This window comes from Rhineura floridana, chromosome 5 (genome assembly GCF_030035675.1).
Source record: "Rhineura floridana isolate rRhiFlo1 chromosome 5, rRhiFlo1.hap2, whole genome shotgun sequence".
Classification (NCBI taxonomy): domain Eukaryota; kingdom Metazoa; phylum Chordata; class Lepidosauria; order Squamata; family Rhineuridae; genus Rhineura; species Rhineura floridana.
Window position 1 is genome coordinate 69,698,880 of NC_084484.1, and position 20,887 is coordinate 69,719,766.

Here is a 20,887-nt window from a genome sequence, read left to right on the forward strand (position 1 = left end):
CCTCCGTGGCCGTGTACTGCACCCAAGTTAATATAACATGGCAGAACAGCCAGGCATGTCGCAATCAACCCATATGGGGCCAGATCAGCCAGGCATGCCACAAACAGCCAAGCCACAACATCCTAACACGACTAAGACCAGACATGCCAAAGCTCTGGCTAAGACAAAACATCTTTCCAGCCATAGCAAACCAAAGCGCCCACGTTATGTTTCTGTGCCAACCACCACCACAGCACAGGCACACATAAGCGATATTCTCCATTCCCCTGCTGCTTCCTCTGACGAGGAAGAGTTTGTTGGTTTTCCTGCTCAGTGTTCGCCTAACGAACCTCCCTCTGTTTTACCACCCCATACATCTGTTCCAATAGCTCCTCAGGCACATACATCTGCCACATCCGGTCTGCAGCTGTCTCCTGATTTCCTTTCCCAACTTCAAGCCATGCTGGCATTTTTCACCCAAATGCAGTCACTACCACAAGTTCCTGCCATACCTCAACTCAACATGGACCAACGTGCGTGTCATGAAGCTCATTCTTCCTGTTCACCAGATCCCTTTGACGTAGCCAGAGGCAGATGTACGGACGAAGCCTCGTATGCGGAGGAGTCAACTTTCACTGACCATGTTGAAGGAGACGACTGGAGCGACTATTCAGATCATGAGGAGGATACATCGTATCGTTTGTTTAATACCTCAGACTATCAGCCGCTAGCACGTAGGGTAGTTAATACCCTTGGTCTCCAGACTGCGCCTTCAACTTCGTCCGCCCCAGCTATAAAAGGGGCCAAGGTCCTCAAATCCCCTGCACCTACTGAACACTACATCCCGGTGCCGGACCCAATTGCCAAATTAGCCTCTGAAGAATGGGCTCATCCACTCTAAGCTTGACGCTTCAAGAACCTGGCTGACAGGCTTTACGCCCTAGCTCCAGACTTTGCCACCAAGTTAGATGTCCCTGGCATAGATGAACCAATCACTCGCCTCGTTTCACGATCACTTTTGCCCAGGGAAGGGGAATCACACCTAAAGGACACTACTGAGCGATGAATAGACTTCGCCCTCTTCAAGAATCACGAGGCCACTGCCCTATCCATGCGTGCCTCCGCGTCAGCCTCCATTTTCTCCAGAGCATCTATGATGTGGCTGGATGACCTTCTAGAGGACGCTAACCCTGATCCTGTCGCCCTCAGAAGAGCGCTATTGAAATTGCGTAAGACAGCAGCTTTTGTGGCCGATGCCACTCTGGATGCCACTCAATTAGGGGCACGAGCCATGACGGCTCAAATAGTCGCTCGACGCACCCTCTGGCTTCGCCACTGGCAAGCTGATTCAGCGGCCAGATTGAACCTGTCCAGGGCTCCTTACTCCGGATCTCTACTCTTCGGCGAGGAAGCTCTAAAGGCAGTGCTGGTTGATCCAAAAGACGCCCACAAACCGGTTCTGGCCACAGTCAAGAACATCGACCACAGGCCTTTCAGGCGATTTCCTTCCTTCTGTTCTAACCAGCCCTTTCGAGGAACGCAGCCAGGAGGATGAGGCCGCGACTTCAGATCCTATGACCCCAACGCATTCAGGGGCTCCTGGAACCGACGCTTCCAGGGCAGAGGTCAGTACCAAGGGCGCAGGGGCAACTCATCGTCCTCATATAAGGGAGGCCCTCGCCCACGCAAGTAGTATTAACGCCCTCCCCATAGGTGGCAGATTACTTAATTTTGGAGATCGATGGCTGCGCCTTACTACGGTCTCCTGGATCAGGGACCTTTTCAGTTATGGCTATACCATAGAGTTCTGGGCAACCCCATCAGACAGATTCCATCCGACTCCTTGCCCAAGGGCACCAGCCAGGCACAACATCATGCAGACAGCTATACACCACCTCTTGGACATAGCGGCGATAGAGCCAGTTCCCACAACTGAGAGGTCGGAAGGGGTGTACTCCCTCCTATTTGCTGTGCCAAAACGAGATTTATCATGGAGGGCGGTATTGGACCTCAAGTTTGTCAACCGTTTTGTAACATATCTCAGGTTCAAAATGGAATCACTCCATTCCATTACGGAGCGTCTGCATGAAGGAGACTTCCTGGCTTCTATCGACCTTAAGGAAGCGTATCTCCATGTGCCCATTTGTATAGCCCACAGAAAGTTTCTTCGGTTTGCTTTTGGCCACCAGCACTTTCAATATAGAGCGATGCCATTCGGCCTCTCCTCTGCTCCAAGAGTGTTTACCAAGGTGCTACTCATCCTAGTGGCTTATCTCCGGACCCAAGGGGTTCATATCTACCCATATTTGGATGATCTGCTAATACGGGCCAAGTCTGAGGAGCTGGCTCATCATCACTTAATGATCACCCTCAATGTTTTGCAGGCCTACGGCTGGCTTGTCAACTTCGACAAAAGCCATCTCCAACCAACCCAACGCCTACTACATCTAGGGGCAATGTTGGACACCCTGCAGGCAATGGTCTTCTTGGCTCCAGATCGCATCACTGCCATCACAAGCATCGCAAGGTCCCTGATGCAACAAACATCCGCAGACATCATGCTTCTCGCCAGAGCGCTCGGGATATTCATCTCTACAATCCACATTGTGCCATGGGCTCGAGCCCACACTCGGCCCCTTCAATGGGTTCTGTTGCCTTTTCAAAAAGACATTGCCAGCTCCAACCATCGCAAAGTTCGTTTGAGCCCCGCACTGCGCCTCTCCTTCCGCTGGTGGACCAAGGTTCAACACCTCTCCAAGGGCACGTCGTTCAGAGAACCCCGCAGAACCATTGTAACCACGGATGCCAGCCTCATCGGTTGGGGAGCCCACTGCAACTCCCAGTACGTTCAGGGGGGTTGGTCCACCGCAGAGCAAACTCAAAGCATCAACTGGCTGGAGCTAAAGGCTGTCCACTTAGCTCTACTTCATTTTCAGTCTCTGTTCCCTTTGGATCATGTGCTCATTCGAACAGACAACACGTGTGTAAAATCACATTTGAACAGACAGGGGGGCACCAGGTCTCGTCCTCTGCAGGACTTAGCCTCCCTCATCTTTGTCTGGGCAGAACAACATCTACAATCCCTGAAAGCAGAACATCTCAGAGGGATTTGGAATGTGACAGCAGACTGGCTCAGCAGACAACAGGTCTTTCCGGGAGAATGGAAACTTCATCCAGCCATTTTCCATCGTCTCCAGTGTCGGTTCGGCGCCCTCTCAGTCGACCTGTTTGCTTCCAGTCACAATTGCCAGCTTCCCAGGTACTTTACCCGATACCTGGACTCAACAGCAGAAGCAGTGGATGCTCTGACAACACCGTGGCCAGACGGTCTATTGTACGCCTTTCCTCCCATACCATTGTTAACCAAAACCTTGAGGAAGGCGCTAACCGAGAAGGCACAGCTGGTTCTGATAGCACCATTTTGGCCACGCCGACCGTGGTTCTCAGATCTTCTGGTAATGTCAATGATGGATCCTTGGACACTTCCAGTCAGGCCAGACCTCCTATCCCAGGGTCCAGTTCTGCACCAGGACCCTACTTGGCTCAATCTAACAGTGTGGCGTTTGAACAGGGACATTTGAGGTCAGCTGGACTGTCTGACGCTGTGATTGATATTATGTTGGCCTCGAGAAGACCATCTACCACTCGTATTTATCAACATACCTGGGTGGCTTTCTCCAAGTGGTGTCAGTCCCACCACCATGATCCATCCCAGGCCACTGTGCATCAGGTGCTGCAATTTCTCCATAGCGGCTTTATGATGGGACTTTGACCCAACACTCTACGTCGACATGCGTCCACTCTGTCGTCCATCCTCTCAGTGTCCTCTCCTGGAGATCATATTTCCTCACATCCGTTCATCAAACGTTTTTTGAGGGGAGTCGCCCTACGCTCTCCGGCTGTTGTCCATCGGTTTCCCTCATGGAGTTTGCCGAAAGTTCTGCAGGCTTTGCAACGCCCTCCGTTTGACCCCATCAGGACTGTGCCCCTACGTATACTGTCCTTCAAGGTCTTGTTTCTGATCGCAATCACATCTGCCAGACGCGTTTCAGAGTTGGGCGCATTGTCTTCTGCTCGACACCTCTGCGTCTTCCATAAGGACTCTGTTGTACTGAAGACTGATCCTTCCTTCCGTCCCAAGGTCGATTCAGTTTTTCATTGCAACCAGGACATTGTTTTGCCTTCCTTTTGCCCGAATCCTACCCATCCTCTAGAAAAGGCTTGGCATTCGTTAGATGTCCGGAGGGCTCTCAAGACCTACCTGTCTAGGACCCAAGAGATTCGACGAACGGAGTCTCTGTTTGTATCCTTTCATCCAAGGTCTATGGGGCATAAAGTATCCAATCCTACCTTATCCCGTTGGTTAAGGGCATGTATTACTTTAGCATATGAGTCTCTGAAGCTGTCAGTTCCAGCTAGTATAACGGCTCATTCTACCAGGTCAGCTGCCACTTCGGCTGCTTTTGCCACTAATGCTCCTGTTGCCGATATTTGTAGGGCTGCAGTCTGGTCTACCCCACACTCATTTATAAGGCATTATAAAATTGATCGTTATGCCTCTGCTGACACATCTTTTGGCAGACGAGTGTTGCAACAGGTTCTTAATGAGGATTAACACGTGGGTGGTCCCTCCCTGTATGGGCTGCTGTGGTACATCCCGCTGTGATGGCCGGACTCATAGGGAAAATGAACCATTGGTCTCACCTGAAGGGTGATTTTCCTATGAGTACGGACATCACGACCCTCCCAGTTGGAGGATGACTATATATTTTCTAATGTATTATATGTTACTGTTACACTGTTATTTAAATTTAAGAGTGAAGTCAAGACTTCTAGTTCTGTTATACCGCTATGTTGGAGTCATGTTACTATGCATGGTACTATTGTGTTATTTTCCTGCTGCCAGGCCGGTTGGCCTTGTTCTTGTATTTTTAGATATTTCTCCTTAGACTCGCTGCGAATGAACTGGAGAGTGGGAGGGGCCTGACGCCCCTAGTCTTGACTTCAAAGACATTCTTGCCTTCGCACGATAGGTGGAGCTAAAACCCGCTGTGATGTCCGTACTCATAGGAAAATCACCCTTCAGGTGAGACCAATGGTCCATTCTCTGCCTACACTAGACCACTGCTGTTGATAACCTGTGACCTTAGGTGATCTAACGTTCGACATACAAGGATTCTATAGATATGGGGTTAAGGAGAAAGCAGAAACCCTCGACCCTATCCATTCACTGCCATTATCTTGCTGGTAACACTATAGTCTGCTGCTAATGTCAGTTTTGGTTAATTTTAATGCTATATTAATAGAATGGTTTTAGTGTTCGTGCATTTTTCTTTCTTTTTGATACTGCTAAAAAAAAATTTGTTGGCTCTTTTCGGCATGTGGAAAGGCATGATACAAGTATTTGGAAGGAATAGTTAAAATCTTAAACATGATAACTTTATGTCCATTTTAATCATCTTTCCATTTTTTCCTTAAAAAAAAAATCAAAACATTTTGGAAAACTGTGGTGGTGTGCTAGAGATTTTTTTAAAAAAAACTTCAGAGAATTAGAAGAGCCTGCTGGATCATCTACTCCAGCATTCTGTTCTCGCAGTGGCTAACCATATGCATATGGAAAGCTCAAAAGCAGGACCCAAGTGAAACAATACTTTCCTCACTTGTGATTCCCAGCATCTGGCATTCAGAGACATATTGCTTTTGATGTTCCTCCCCCTTTTTAAAAAAGCTTTAAACTATGTTTACATTAATTTTGTGATGAAACTCAGTTACAGTAGGGCCCCACTTTACAGCGTTCCACTTTAAGGCGTTCCGCTGATACGGCGGCTTTCGTTTTCCATTTTAAAGGGTTTTTTCCCCCTTTTGCGACATTTTGCGCCGTTTTCGTGCGATGCGGCCCATTAAAGTCAATGGGGTTCTGCTTTATGGCATTTTCCGCTTTACGGCGGGGGTCTGGAATGGAACCCGCCGTATAAGTGGGGCCCTACTGTACTATCTTTGGGCTCTGAGGTTCCTTTTTGTTATTTGTTTTAACCTGTTTTTAATATTGTATTTTTAAATTGCTGTGACCTGCCCTGGGACCTTATGGTTAAAGGGCAGGTAGATAAATTAATGCATTAAAATTGTTATCTAAAGATAACATCTGTCAAATTGGAAATAATTCCTGTGTTTCCTACAAAGATACACATCATAAAAAAGTGATCATCATCAAAATAACTTTCCCAAATAAAAAAGATTCGAATAGCCCAGTCCTGTGCAGAATTATGCATGCTCAAGTCCATTGTGGTAAAGTGAAATAAGGTAATCAAAGAAAATTCTTATACAAAAGAGTACTGACTCTGTTGTGTGTTTTAGGTTACAAAAGGCATAAGTGCTATCAGTAATCTTTAGTCTGATAGCAGAGATCTATGGAAAAAGCAGGGGGATTCCAAAAGAATAGCATTTGCCTGCTGTGAGGCACTGATTTCCCCTCCCCTCCCACACATTTAAAATATTGTATGCTCAAAAAAGTTATATTCAAGAAATGTGGTAATTTTTACTTGGAGATTGTTTTTACTATCTCCAGGGTGAAAGATAGTGGACTCTAATAGCGTTTCTTAAGTTATGTTCTGTAGTAAACTTGAAGTTCCAAAATACAAAATGGTCCTGGAACAAATATGTAATATAACATAATTAATTTGTAACCTACCCAAGGCCTTCTGGTGAAGGATAGAAAATAAATACAGTCTTCATACTTTAGCTGCATAGCTTTGGAATTTGGAACGTTCTTTCTATTACAGAGGTCAATGGAAACTAAATATATTGTCCATAAAATCAATTGCTAGAGAAGCAGCAACAAAAAGAACTAGATAGACACAGACAATTTTTGAGTACACACACAAGAAAGGTGAACATACTTTAATATCTCTTTGCATCACAATCAAGAAGGAAGTTCTAAAAGAGAGCACTGTTCTTTTTTTTCATCATCTTGAAGAAAAAGTGAAACCATAATTTCTCAGTTTCCCATTTGATGATTCCCATGATGTAATCAAGGTTTTGGGCAAAAAATTAACATAAGTATACATTTCCAGAATGAAACTACATTATCTGGTTTTGTTTAACCTTTTGTTTTATGATGGTGTTTGTTTGTTTGTGGTGGTGGTGTTGTAAAGCCGGCAGCAACAGCTCTAGGCTGTATCCAGAATAGCATTCATCACATTTGATTTAATTGTATACTTAACTTTGCACATTTGCCAAATGCACTACCTCGCCCTACAACTGGAGGTGCAGTTTGCATATATATTATTAAAACAATACTGTATTTGCACAGCAAAACTGAACCTGTATTGAACTTGTGCCTGCATCCAATATATATCAAATCCTAGGCAGCAAAAATGAAACAGAAAAATAAGCTTTTACTAAAATATGTTCACTAATAGGCAAAAAAATCTTGCGGTTTAAGAACATACCTACAGCCAACAGATATTTCTATCAAACTTTAAAAAGCAGGGAAATTGGGCAGCTATAGTGAATGAACCAGGAGAGCAGGAGACCTGACCTCCTTTTTAAGATATTGTACTGCCCTACAAATTTGTCAAAATGCAAACACAATTTGGGTTGCTCTTTCACAGTCCAATCGACTTCCTGTGTAGCTTGTAAGAATTTGGTAGAAGTTATTTTAAGAAGTTTATTCGGGCTCATTTCTTTCAGGTTTTGTAATACCTATTTGGTCCTTCTGATTCTTTACTTGTGGAACTTATTATCTTAAATAACTTAATACTTTAATTCTTTGGTTTATTTTCCTAATCCTATTATATTTTCATTTTTATTTAGTTAATACTTTGCCTGGTTATAGTTAATCATTTTATTCTTCATAAATAAAAGCATGAGTATATTTAATTTGCTTCTCACAAATTTTCTATAGCTTGAGAATATAGAGTTCATTTAAGCTGCAATCTGATATATACTTATCCTGAGAGAAAGCCCCATTGAACTCAGCTGGACTTACTTCTGAGCAGACACATATAGGATTGTGCTGTTAAATGGACTGGATCCAGTCATTCTTAGCTGAAGCCATCTGAGCCAAGGCCAGAGTAAATCCCCCAAAAGGGGAATTCTAGGGGAGGGGCAGGACAGAGCAGCAGAAGATTTACCTCTATTCCAAACTCCATTCAGCTCAGTCACGTGGAACCCAGCAGAAGTTACACTGGCAAAAAATGTGGTGTCAATCAAACTCTGTTCAAAGGCTTGTTTTCCTTCTGCCAAGCTTGGGCTGGCTCAACCAGCAGCAGCCCTGCTGCTGAAAACAGTTTGGAATAGGAGTAAATTACACAGGCATAATTTACCCCAGCCTACTTTATGCTGGCTTCCTATTGTTTGGATTGCTCTGTTAGTCTGACTCCGGATCCAATCTGGTGTGATTATTCTAAATGTAGGGGCCTTACATTAGTCCTGACTAGGGATGAGCGAGAATTCAGCTGAATTTTGATTTGGCACCAGATTTTTTAATGGTCCACATATTCTCTATCTTTGCTTCAAACAAGTAGCTTTTCCCTGACACCAGGTTTCTCCCCCTGAATATTCCCTCAAATGCATTGTTCTTTTATTGATTTTACTCACAGCATAGCACAGCAGTGCAACACTCTCATTCTCTGCCACCCCCTCCACTCAAATAATCAAGCTCCAAGTGGAGAGGAAGCAAACCAAGCCTATAATAGCAAAGGAGGAGGAGGGCGCAAAGCCAGTTTCCTTTCAAAATATTGATTTTTTTCTTTCAAAGTATCAATATTAATATTTATATTTTGGGGAGAAAAAATCAAACTGATAAAAGCAATGGATAGCAGACAAAGATGATCTTGAATCGATATTGCCTGTAAGGTTGATGGTATGCTTTCAAAGCAGCGCTGGCCAACGGATCCCATTCCTAGCCATGACTAACAAGGCCTACAGCTTTCAAACATATTGTCTCCAAGGGAATGCAGCCATCAGGTTCCCCATACCACTTCTAAAGACCTGGACAAGTTGTAGGTAATATCACAATTTACAGTTCATAAACAGTCCTGTTAAGGGTTCTGAGAGCTGTTAGGGGACTCTTTAAAGAGAGAGCCATAATTTGCAGAAAGCTACAACTTGCACCGTTCCCTGAGAAGAGGGATTGATTGTCAAACCACTCTCAGCACCCTTAACAAACTATAGCGCCCAGGATTGTTTGGGGCATGCCACGGCTGTTCAAAGTGATATGCTTTTATTGTAATGTATTCTTTTTTAAATATATTTTTATATTTAAGCTCTTAATATTTTGTGAGACTCTTTATGTAGCAAGTGACTAATAAATTGAATAAATAATATATTTTTCCCTGAAATTTTGTTGAGATATTTTTAACAGGCAAATTAAAGTATGCACATATTATGTAGTTTGTCATTCACGTAATTAAATATTAATAAATTAATTAAAGACTTAATTAAAGATTCACAATGATTTCTTCCTTGAATACTTCCTATAATGTAAAACAGCCACCATCTCTTTCCTGATGTATATGTGTAATTCATGTACTGTCACATAATTAACAGCGTCTATGCTAGTTGGGATCCACATTGTCTACTGAAACCACCTTTTAAAACCTTTGTTTGTAATATCAGGATATTAATATGCCTTTTAATTAAAATAGGCTTTGATGAATATCAAATTCATAGTCACTTGTTTTTGTTTTGCAACACAAGGAATGATGTTTGCTTGTGGAAGGCAGAGGTTTCTCCTTTTGTGTTGTCTCTGGTTTCTTAACCCAGGATTAACTTTCACTGCAAATAAACATACTGGGATTATTGCTAGCTGTATATATTACTTTGTAACAAATATGTCCCAAGAAAATGCTCCTTAGAAAAACCCACCAGAGCAATGTATTTGTCCCCCCCCCCCCCGAAAAAGGTTTTTGGTTTTGTATTTTGAATCAAAATGATGGAGCGGCACTAGCAAAATATGAAATATTGCCTTTAATGAAAATATATTAACATTAGACACAAATATTAAGAGGTCTTATAATATTCTGCATTATTTTAGAATTATGCAAGCCAATGATGCCATTGCTTTCCTTCGCTCCTCTGAGCAAAGTGAATTAAGACACTAAAATAGGAGTATTTTATTCTTCATGTAAATCAGTCTTTTCCAACCAAGTGCCCTCCAGATATTTTGGACAACAACTCCCACCCAGCAAGACCAATAGTCAGTGATGATGTGAGTTGTAGAACCAGGTTGGGGAAGATTATTTTAGTTATGAAATCTGAAACTACAGTTAAATGAACATTTGTCAATTTCTTTTATAATAAAAAATCACTCTTACCTTTCTTGCTGTTGAATCAGATCTAGGGGTTTCCATATAGAGTGGAAGCTGAGTAGGTTTATTTGGTTTATCCTTAATGGGTTCATTAAATTCTTAGTCTTCCCCAGGACTAATTTACAAGGTACATATTTACAACCCCTTTCTTTTACCATTGGATTTTGTCCAGTAGCAGGCACAAGCCACAGTTGGGTGCCATATCTGACATAAGCACTTTTAGTTTGCATCAAGGCTGGTTTACAAACCTCCTACATGTATATTTGAACCAGTTTGGCTTGCCTGGGAGGTGGCCAACAGCTGGGAGGAGTAGGTCAGGGTCATAATAAGAAGATGAATTATTTCCTGAGGCCCTAGGAAATTACAGTGGAGTATATCCTTGAGAACAGCAGTCTCTTATAAGGATAGAGACTGTGGGGATAAGCCTAAGAGACTGGCTATATCTGGAATTTAAATTCCATCCTACCTGTAGAACTTCCACAGTGGACTGAATGACATACTGGTTACAGAGACAGCATTCTAAAGGTAGGACTGATCTTCTTTGCTCAGTCATATTGATATACACAAAGAATTTCCCACTCTCCATGCATATCTATATGATTAAACCCTCTTAACTGAGAAACTTGCATGCGGTATTTGTGAGAATCCTGTGATAGAATAAGTCCCTGTTCATATGAGGAAGAATCCTGAGATGCTGATGGATCAAGTTTACATCCGGATCCTACAGCTAAGATTGAAATCAGTGGAGAAGTGAATTAAATATTGCCAAAGTAAAACATCACACAGATTAAAGCTTCCGGAAAGCACTGGAATTTCCATTTGACTTTTGAAATTGAGAACATTTTTAATGATGTTATCATAAGATGTCAGTAAAAATGAGGACTTCTTAATATTTTGCTTTGATATGGGACTTGAAGAAATACTTCAAAATTAAGTACAGAACAGAACTTATGGGTATAAGGCAACCAAGTTAAATATCAAAATCAAAGTTAAGTATTAAATCCAACACAGGGTGAAGCAACCTCAAACTTTGAAACAAGCAACTCTGGGGCGGGAGCGGGAGTATAGATATCTGGAAGGATTCTGGAGATAGGTGAAGCCTTCTTCCTCACTAGCCACAGCATGGGTGAATTGAATTGAATGTCCACCTGTAGGAGAGGGTCCTTATTAACTGAAATTGGATTTTTTGCTAGCCTACATTTGTCTCATCACCCTGGTTTGAGCTGAAAAGAGCTTCTGCTTTGCACTCCAGTGTTTCTCTGTGTGTAGTTTTAGGAAGGGCCAAAGATGTCTGCTCTGTTTGCCTAATAGCAGTTCAATCCACATATTTTTCCATATGGCAGAAGTCTCCATGCGGATGTCTACACTTTGCTGAGGAACATGGTTTTGGGTTGCCGGGGCTGGAGGGTAAAATGAGGTTTGAAAATGGGGCTCAAGGTAAATTTTTTTGAAAAACATTGCTTTATGTCCATTGGTTAGCAAAACTATAAAATTCAATAGAACTTCGGGGGGTAGAGCATCTGCTTTGCATGGAGAAGGTCCCTGGTTCAATCCCCAGCATCTCCAAGTAGGGCCAGGAGTGTTCCCTGCCTGAAATCCTGGAGCGCCACTACCAGTCAGTATAAACAATACTGAGCTAGATGGACCAATGGTCAGACTCAGTATAAGGCAGCTTCCTATGTTCCTAATTTACCACTGCTAATGATGAAAAAAATCATGATAGCATATAGTTTTTAATTCATGCAGTCAAAATTTAAATTAGTAGAATATGCTTGAGCTTTTTCCAGCTCAAAAACTCAGGCAGTTTAATGCATTGAAATTACGTTGGGTTCTCTGAAAAGTTTTCAGGAGGGGGAAGGAATATGGGTTGTGTTCAGTGAAGGCTAAGGTTCCGTCAGCACAAAGATTTGTCCCACTCTCCTGCCCTTGCACCCCCTCTCCAAATCTGTTCTGGGTTTTCCCCAACCCTCCAGAGTAAATTTACGGATAGCGTGGGGCATATGTAGGGGAAGGAGAGGGAGAAGTCCCCTTGCATTAGCACTAATCCTAGCACAAACATTAATTGAATACTGCCGTATAGATTCATTTCCTGAATTTTGAAAAGTGGGGAATGCCTTTCCTTGGTTATTGACACTAAAGGCAATGCTGTGGTTTGCTTCCACAGAAGGGGGGAAAGAGTGTATAGAAAAAGTGATCATTTTATTTGCGAAAATGCCCATACTGCCAACATTAAAAAATATAGCAATGAACAGAACAGCAAAGATATCAACAACAACACATCAATAAAACCAAAGCAATACACATCACAAATTAATAGATCAATTTAATACATCAACATCGCTGGATCAATCCTCAGGGCACACCCTGGTGAATAAGTGAGTTTTAGTAAGTGAGGTCTTTAAATGCCAATACTGTAGTTGCCTGCCTGATGTTCCTTGGAGGCACATTCCAAAGGGCAGGTGCCATTACACCAAAGACCCTGATTTTAGTGGACATAAGATGAACTTCAGGAACATATAATATTGCTCGGAGTCTCTCTCCTGGAAATCAGTGATTGAGCACAGGAATACAAGATAAGGTAACCTCCTTCCCAGAAGTTCAGGACTTTATATGCCAATAGGAAGACCTTCAACTTGGCCCAGTAGCATATTGGCAGTCAGTGCAACTCTTTCAGCACAGGTATTAGGTGTTGATAGGGTACCCCTTTCAACAGCTTTGCTGCAACATTTAGCACTAGATGCAGCATTGAGGAAGCATTAAGGGAAGCCCCACACAGAATAAATTGCAGTATTTCAATTAGTGATTATGTGTCAACTTCTCTAAATTGATCTCAGGCTCACAGAGCCAGGTTCAGCTACTATTCCTGAATTCTGAAGGGGTGGATATTCCATTTCTCTATACTACTCTGGAGCCAGCAATTGAACCTAAAAGGATCCATAGCACTTTTCACCCACACATTGCTTAGGTGTTCACAGAGGTATACCCAATGTGGCACCCTCAAGATGTTGTGAAACTATATTTCCCATCATCTCTTCCCATTGGCCATGCTGGCTGGCACTGATAGAAGCTGAAGTCCAAAACACATTTGGAGTGCACTGCGTTGACTTTCCTTAACACAGGTGGTTCTGATCTTGTTCAGTAAGTGCAAAGGTGATATCTCTTGAAAAAGTGCTGATACTTTTTCTGGAAGTGATTAAAACACCCCCACACGCACCTGAATACGTGCTACATTTATTACCTGTCTGCTGAATTTTCTATATCTGTAGAAATGATAAATCTATATTTGCAATAAAACTTCATAATGACAAAACATTTAACCAGATAAATTGAATGTATTACAATGTGCTCCTTGCTTCCCTGAATGGGAAGTTTTAGAGGTATCACCTGGGTGTAGTTTCCTTAGGAAGGAGATATTTACCCCTAATATGGATTTGGCCCAGTGTCTTCTCTGCCGGGGGGGAAAACCCTGTGAAAATAAATTTAACTAAATTTATATGATGGTGATAACACTGGCTGAAGCCATGCGTGGCCTTGAACTTATACCCTAAGAGTGGACCAGAGGGAGAATCATCACTCTCAGGTCCTACCCCTTAGACGCCATCTGACTTGCCTGATTGGCTCCTGGGGTGAGTTTGAATTACAGTGCAGCCAGGTGACTCAGGCAACATGTTACATGAATGGGAGAGAATCTCCCAGTTACTTCCTCCCAGCAGCATGGGACAACATCATTTGTGTCCAAAAACACAAATACTCATTATTGGGAGTGTGCTCACACTCTTGAAGACCATAACAATCACTTACTCCATAAAACTCATAAAATTATTAAGTTATAAAGCTAATTATATGTTTATAGTTGCTTCTAGTGAAAAGTACAGAATATTTTCTGTTGTCATATCTGATGGGTTTAATACTTGCCTTTTGTGGATACTGTTGATAACTTCTTGAGCCAATTATTTTCTTGTGACACCTGTTTTTATATGTTGAAGAACACCTCTGAATATTGATTATCTCAGTAATAGCATCTTATATACTAAGCAAGAAAATCAGGAGCTGTATTTCTAAAACTTGTCCATGGAATATTGAATAAAAGAAACATTGTAAAAATCAGACAGTTATTTATGCTTTGAAAATGTGTTAGGAGGTGAAAATGGATTTGAAGGGTCTTCAAAATAAAGTAGGCTACATCTGCTATGTGTTTCTAGAATGATCAAGTGATGACAAGCAGCTAATAGGTGAGAAAACTGGGCTTACTATTTTCTCAGACTGTGAAAGCATGTGTATAGGATTACAACTACTCGTGAAGAGTCACTTCATTGTGTAGAAGACCAGAGGGGAGCAGGAAGATAGCATCTTTCAGAGAGATGATTGTAAAGCAAAAATAATATGGTGTGGTGTGATGGAACCAATCTCTGAACATTCCTATGCTTGGGGGGGGGGAGGTTTTGTAATATAGGTGGACAGTTTATACTGTCCATTCCCAGCAATGAAGAACGTATAGCATTTCATGTTTAGCATCTTGTACTGTAGGGCCCCGATTACCGGCGCTTCACATTCTGGCGTTCCGCTAATGCAGCGGCTTTCAATTAGGGGAAATTTCCCGTTTTAAAGCCGTTTTTGCGCTTTTGCAGCATTTTCGCACAATGCGCCCCATTATACTCAATAGGTTCCGCTTTACGGCGATTTCCGCTTTAGGGCGGCAGTCCAGAACGGAACCTGCCGTATAAGCAGGGCCCGCCCGTATATTTTGTGCTCTATTGGGTCAGTGAGGGCATTCTGAGAGGAGTAACTGATTCTGGGACTGAACAGAAAGATTGGGTTGAGGGCAGGTTTACTATCTCAGATGTCTGAGGCATATTAAATAGGATGCAATAACACTGATGCATGCTGCTCCTGTGGGTTCACAAATCTGTCTGGGAGATTGATACCCAATACAGGCGGGCCCCGCTTATACGGCAGGTTACATACTGGACTGCCGCTGTAAAGCGGAAATAGCCGTAAAGCAGAACCCATTGAGTATAATGGGGCGCGTCACGCAAAAATGCCGCAAAATGCTGCAAAAGCGCAAAAACGGCTTTAAAATGGGAAATTTCCCCTAATTGAAAGCAGCCGCATTAGCAGAACGCCAGAATACGAAGCGACAGTAACCGGGGCCCTACTGTATATAAATGACAAACTCACTCTCCGATTACTGATCCTTATCTAGCCAAAATGGCACCATCCACACACAAGGGGTAGGTAGAAACAGGCTTTTGGGAAAAACCAAGGTTTGCAGAAGTACAAAAACACTTTAGAAAAAAACCCTGAGAGGAGTTGACACCCACACTAGCCCAATTAGAACTCAACATGCTCAGTGGAGAAAGCAGAAAACCAGCTGTGAGGAGAATGGAAAGAAGTGTCATGGAAAGGGCATGGCTGCCTGGCTGGCACCCTGAGCAGGAGGAGCACTCCATACTACAACGTTTTGTTGCAGCCCCCTCCCCAGTTTTATGGTTATCAGTGTGTTAACAATTCCACAGTGGATTTTGATTAAGTATACAGATACTTGGCACAGATGCAGCTTTTTGTTCCATTATCTGATTAGTTGGACCTCCTCTAGTGTGTACAGATATGCTAAATGCCATGAGTTTTCTTTCTCCCTTGCTCAAAGGCCCTATTCTCTTTGGTACATTTGGACTGTACCTGCTTTCAAGAACACATAAGCCTTATTCAGCAATTCTCTCCATTTATACAGTAAGTGCACAGAAGGGAGCTGTGCCTATTGACCCTTTCCCCATTATAACCATGGACAGATGGACTATTTTCTTGTTCACGCACTCTTGATCTCTTGATCTCCACCGCTCACACTAAAATGAATGGGAGTTGTGCAGGAGACCTACTATGATCTTGTGCAGCTCCCATAACCATTAAGTGGGGCCGGCCGAAATTACTTCTCAGTGGATTTTGCCCCAAAATTCCATTAAAAGATATATAACAGTCTTCCTCCACAAATTCTGTTCTAATTTGATGTTGTTTCAAATACTTGGTGGTCTGCACTGGCATTGCAACAATAGAGGGCCAGGCTGGTTATAAGTAAAGATATTCTGTTTCTTGCAAGTTTACAGCTGTAGGTTTCAAGGTAATGTTTAATAAAATGGATTATGTGGTTACATAACTTAGTTTGAATTATTGTCAAGCACTTCCGTATTTTTGAGGGAAGTGAAATGTCTGTAATGACCACTCTCTCCCTGTTGCTGCCTCCCTATTCTTTTCCTACCCATCTGTCCTGGAATTGCCAGGAGGTGGATGCTGGGAGTAGTGATTTAAGTTGCCAGTTGCTCCCAATGCTCAAGCTGCAGGTGCCACTTCTGAAGGAGGGAGTGGGGGTGGGGCTCAGAAAGGGAGCTGTGAAAATAAAGATTTACAGGCTGAGGTATTGCATTTTGGGTAAATTAAGATGGCTGGCAACCACCACAGATGGGACCCAACCTAGGCTCCCATTCAAAAGTAGCATTGCCAGTCTCCTACCACTAAAACACTCAGAGGCCAGCAGGGAGGATGGAGAGTGGCAGCACAGCCAGACTGGACCAGAAAAGGTCCCTTCTGCGCTCCTGCAGCCCTCAGCCAGTACCTGCCCTGGCTAACCACTGGCATCAGGCATGAGCCAAGGTGCATAGTACTTAAGGCTAGCCAAGTTATTTTGGCACATGAAAATTCCACAACCCCTTCTCTCTATTTGTCCCCTTCCCTGTATATTAATAGTAAACATTCTCTGAGTGCTGATCAGTAAAGGCAATAATAAGCAATGCAATTTGCTGTCCTTTGACACCTGCCTGAGGTGGCTGCCCTACTCTTCCTAATGATGGGGCTAGCTCTGAAGAAAGGCAATTGAGCGCACAGCTAGATTATAGTTCACTGGTCTGACTCAGCAAAGGGATGGTGTGGCAATACTGCTTGGAAACTATAACAGGAAAAAGAGATGTAATAGAAAATGCAATGCTCAACAGATAGGATTCTTTGAAAACAATGGACTGCCTTCAGGTCGATCCCTACTTATGGTGACCCTATAAATAGGGTTTTCATGGTAAGCAGTATTCAGAGGGGGGTTACCATTGCCTCCTTCTGAGGCTGAGAGGCAGTGACTGGCCCAAGGTCACCCAGTGAGCTTCATAGCTAAGTGGGGATTTGAACCCTGGTTTCCCAGGTCGTAGTCCAACACCTTAACCACTACACCACACTGGCTCTTGTAAAAGTCTACATTTTGCAGCAATGTTGCTTATGAGTGTAGTTTGTCTACTGGTGTCTAGATAAGAATACGGCTATGACAGGGCACAGACTACTCCATTCCAGTGTAGTGTCTGTGACAAAGCCCTGATTTGACAACATTGTCAGGGAAAGGGTTTGACAATTCATTTTAGCAAAAATCCAAACTCATTTTTACATATGTATCTGGAAATCAGATAGACATACAATGGAAAAAGTAAAGGGTATTAGAAGTTGGTTCCCTTCTCCCCCCCTCCTGAAAAATGTGATGTTCAAGGTACTATCCCTATCTCTGCCTGAAGCATCATTTCTAGGTCCCCTTCACCTGCTCCCTCTAGCTCTACTCACCTTAGCACAATTCGCTTGTCCTCTCTTCAGCTCCATCTACTCTCCTTATAAATAACAAGGAGGAAATATGGCTTTATTAATGGTAGCCTTCTATAGCTCAAACCTGAAGGCAAAAGTGCACTGAGGGCCCAGTCTGTTGGTATTTTGGATGGTATTTATGTATGTACATTATTGTCCCACCATTTGTCCATTATTAAATTCAAGGTGAAGTGTATGTGGCTCTCAGGTAGTGATTGATCAAGGCATTGACCAGAGCTGTGTCTGCTTAGTTTCAGCAAAATGGTGGCCTCACATGGCTTCAGACATTCTGTGCACATGGGAACTCCTGGAGTGTGTCCTTCCTGTGCAATTCCAGTAATGTTACAAACTGTGACATCACGTAGGGGGAGCCTAGTGTAGCTTGTTTCCTTGCCAGCTTCATTCTTCCCCTAGCATGGGAAGATGACCTGCAAAGGTCTTCTACATGGTTTCAGACTGCAGTGTCGCAGATAGGACAGACATGTGTTTTTTTCTTGTGAACAGAACAACAGAAGGGCCCAAAGGAAGTAATGAGTCCCTTCATTTCTCAGGTTCAAGTTCTCCAAGTTAGTTAGAGTGCTCAAGGCTCTGTTTCCCTTCGTACAAAGGGATTAAAATTCACTTGCTGTCAGTTGCTTTCTAAAGTAATACAAAAATCTAAAACTGACATTTGGGACAAGGTTCTGGATGCTTCATTTGCCTGTGCATGGGTTTTCTGAGCCTGAATAATCACCATAGGTAAGATTTATCTAGTTTGCTTAACTCACACTTTCAACTCGTTTAAGGCCTAAAGTAACTAACAAAAAGAAAACACAGCAAGAGGAGCTCAAGCAAGTAACAATAAGAGTCCCTAAACAGCCCCAAACAGGCTAACAAGAAAGCTCTCTTCTCCCAGCTTCCAACAGGGGGCGGTCTGAGACAGCTCATAAAAAAACGAAGCAGTCAATGAAGCTAAATTAGAGCCCTGACGACAGGCAACCTCTCCTCTTCTCGAAGTCCAAGCCATAACTTTTCCACTGTGAGATTTACAATCTTCAAGCATTCCTCAGTTCAAACTTCCTGGACATTCTCAGTTTCAGTGTCCTGAGGAACGCTCTTCTCTACTGCCCTCCATGCTCACAAAGTGTGTTAACTTCCAAGCTAAAAAATCTGTAAACCACCACATACAAAAATAATTTGACACAAAGGTACTACGCTGTTTGTAAGGCTTTCTTTTCTTTTTTCCCAGCAGCATTCCACAGACTTTGTTATCTAAGTAAATCAGTCTTAGCAGACAACTCCCTGACAGTTGTGCGGTTAGAGCACCTGTCATAAGGCCCTGGGAGCCTTAAAAACCTTAAAAATAAAAACAATTAACTCCCTAATTCATAGGAGTTAAATGGATTGTCAAAATTCTAAGGCAAACTAAAGGTAAAATGATAAAACTTTTAAAATATTTAAAACAAACAGCAGACATAAAAGTGAGCTTCTTCCATTATATGTGAGTAAATCCACAGAGAAGGGTGATTTTGTGCTCCTTCCCATGCACACACTGGCCCAGAAATGATAGAAAGCAGGCTATATGCATTGTTATGTTTTTGAAGCATACACTTATGTAGAATTGTGTTGGCCAAGCAGTTACAGCATTAGCCATGGAATCCAAAGAGGATGCCACTGTGCCTTAAATGATACCTTAAGTGTGCTTCTAATATGGGAACCACTTCTGAGTAATATGATCCCTCACTGCAGGGGTGTTGTGTGAATAATATTAAGCAACCACATGGATGGGACTTTCTTCTCCTTCCCAGGATCCCTTCTCTGGAGAGTCCAAATCCATGTCAAAAGATCCACACAATCACTCCCACCTATGTGATCATGTTATTGGCACATATAATCCTGAATGGGTTTCCCATGTGCTGATGCATCCTCTGCCTTCAGCTGTGGTGAAATTTTCTGTTAGTCACTGACCACTATTTAAACTGAGAATGCTGTCCACCACCAGACGGGTTAACACTTCTGGTGAGAATCTTACACTAGAAGTGAAACTGAACACTCAGTAGGTTTCTGTCATTAGACGTAAGATAGCAGTTAATGCTTTCGCTTGCATGCTTACTCTTCATTTTGCTCAGAGTGTGGCAGACGTTAATTTATTTTTTAATTAGATTGGCAAACTCTTTTCCTTGAGGCAGACATGATGACGCCTTCAATGAATATTGTGCTTCTCAAACAGAGGGATTCTTTTCTGTCATCAAGTATGCTTGTTGGTTTATTTTTGTATTACCTGTGCTCTTCAAAAGATTTGGCTGGTCTTTAGGGCTGTAGCTTTCTCCCCCAGGAAATATTATTTATTGTTGTTGCCATCATCATCATCACTATTACCACTACTACTTTGTTATATTATATTATATTATATTATATTATATTATATTATATTATATTATATTATATTATATTATATTATATTATATATCCCACCTTTCTTGAATTTATCCTCACAACAACCCTGTGATGTGGATTAGACTGAGAGACAGTGATTGGCCCAAGATCACCCAGGGAGCATCATGGTTGAGCGGGGATTTAAACCTTAGTCTCTCAGGTCCAAGTATAACAACCTAACCACTGCACCACATGGCTCTCCAAAAGGAGAAAGTAGATAAAACAACAACTTACTGAATCAACATCAGTTGACAAGTTTTTTCATGCCCTTCTAGCACAACACATTCAGTACCCAAACTATGCAAAACAACTATGTTACATTCATTACTATAGGCAACACCATAAATCCCCTTCACACTGTTTGTTCGTTGCTGTTGGCTTTTATTTGTTTATGAGCCAGCTTGGTATTTCTTCTTGAAACTGAAGGAATTATATACACTTGATGATGATGAAGATGTTATCAACATATTGTGTGTCTCCCTGGTGCTACCACGATGTTGCACATGGACATTTGAATAGGGGAAACCTGTAAGCACACAGCTATAGGCACATAAACTTCCATATGATCTGAAACCCTG

General features: G+C 42.5%; 1 protein-coding gene across 9 annotated transcripts in view; it reads left to right on the top strand.

Annotated features, from left to right (window-relative positions):
- Positions 1 to 20,887, top strand: part of STS (steroid sulfatase) — a 161,637-nt gene that overhangs the window by 25,818 nt on the left and 114,932 nt on the right. For 5 of the 9 annotated variants that reach the window (XM_061627062.1, XM_061627060.1, XM_061627064.1 and 2 more), the window contains one exon: positions 369 to 5,483. The exons of 3 other annotated variants lie outside the window; for them this stretch is intronic. In XM_061627062.1, the coding sequence (XP_061483046.1) occupies positions 1,554 to 3,560 (2,007 nt within the window). In that variant the 5' untranslated portion in view covers positions 369 to 1,553 and the 3' untranslated portion in view covers positions 3,561 to 5,483. Of the gene's footprint in view, positions 1 to 368; positions 5,484 to 10,719; positions 10,815 to 20,887 lie in introns of those variants that run through there. One more of the 9 variants, XM_061627069.1, reaches the window with a different exon arrangement.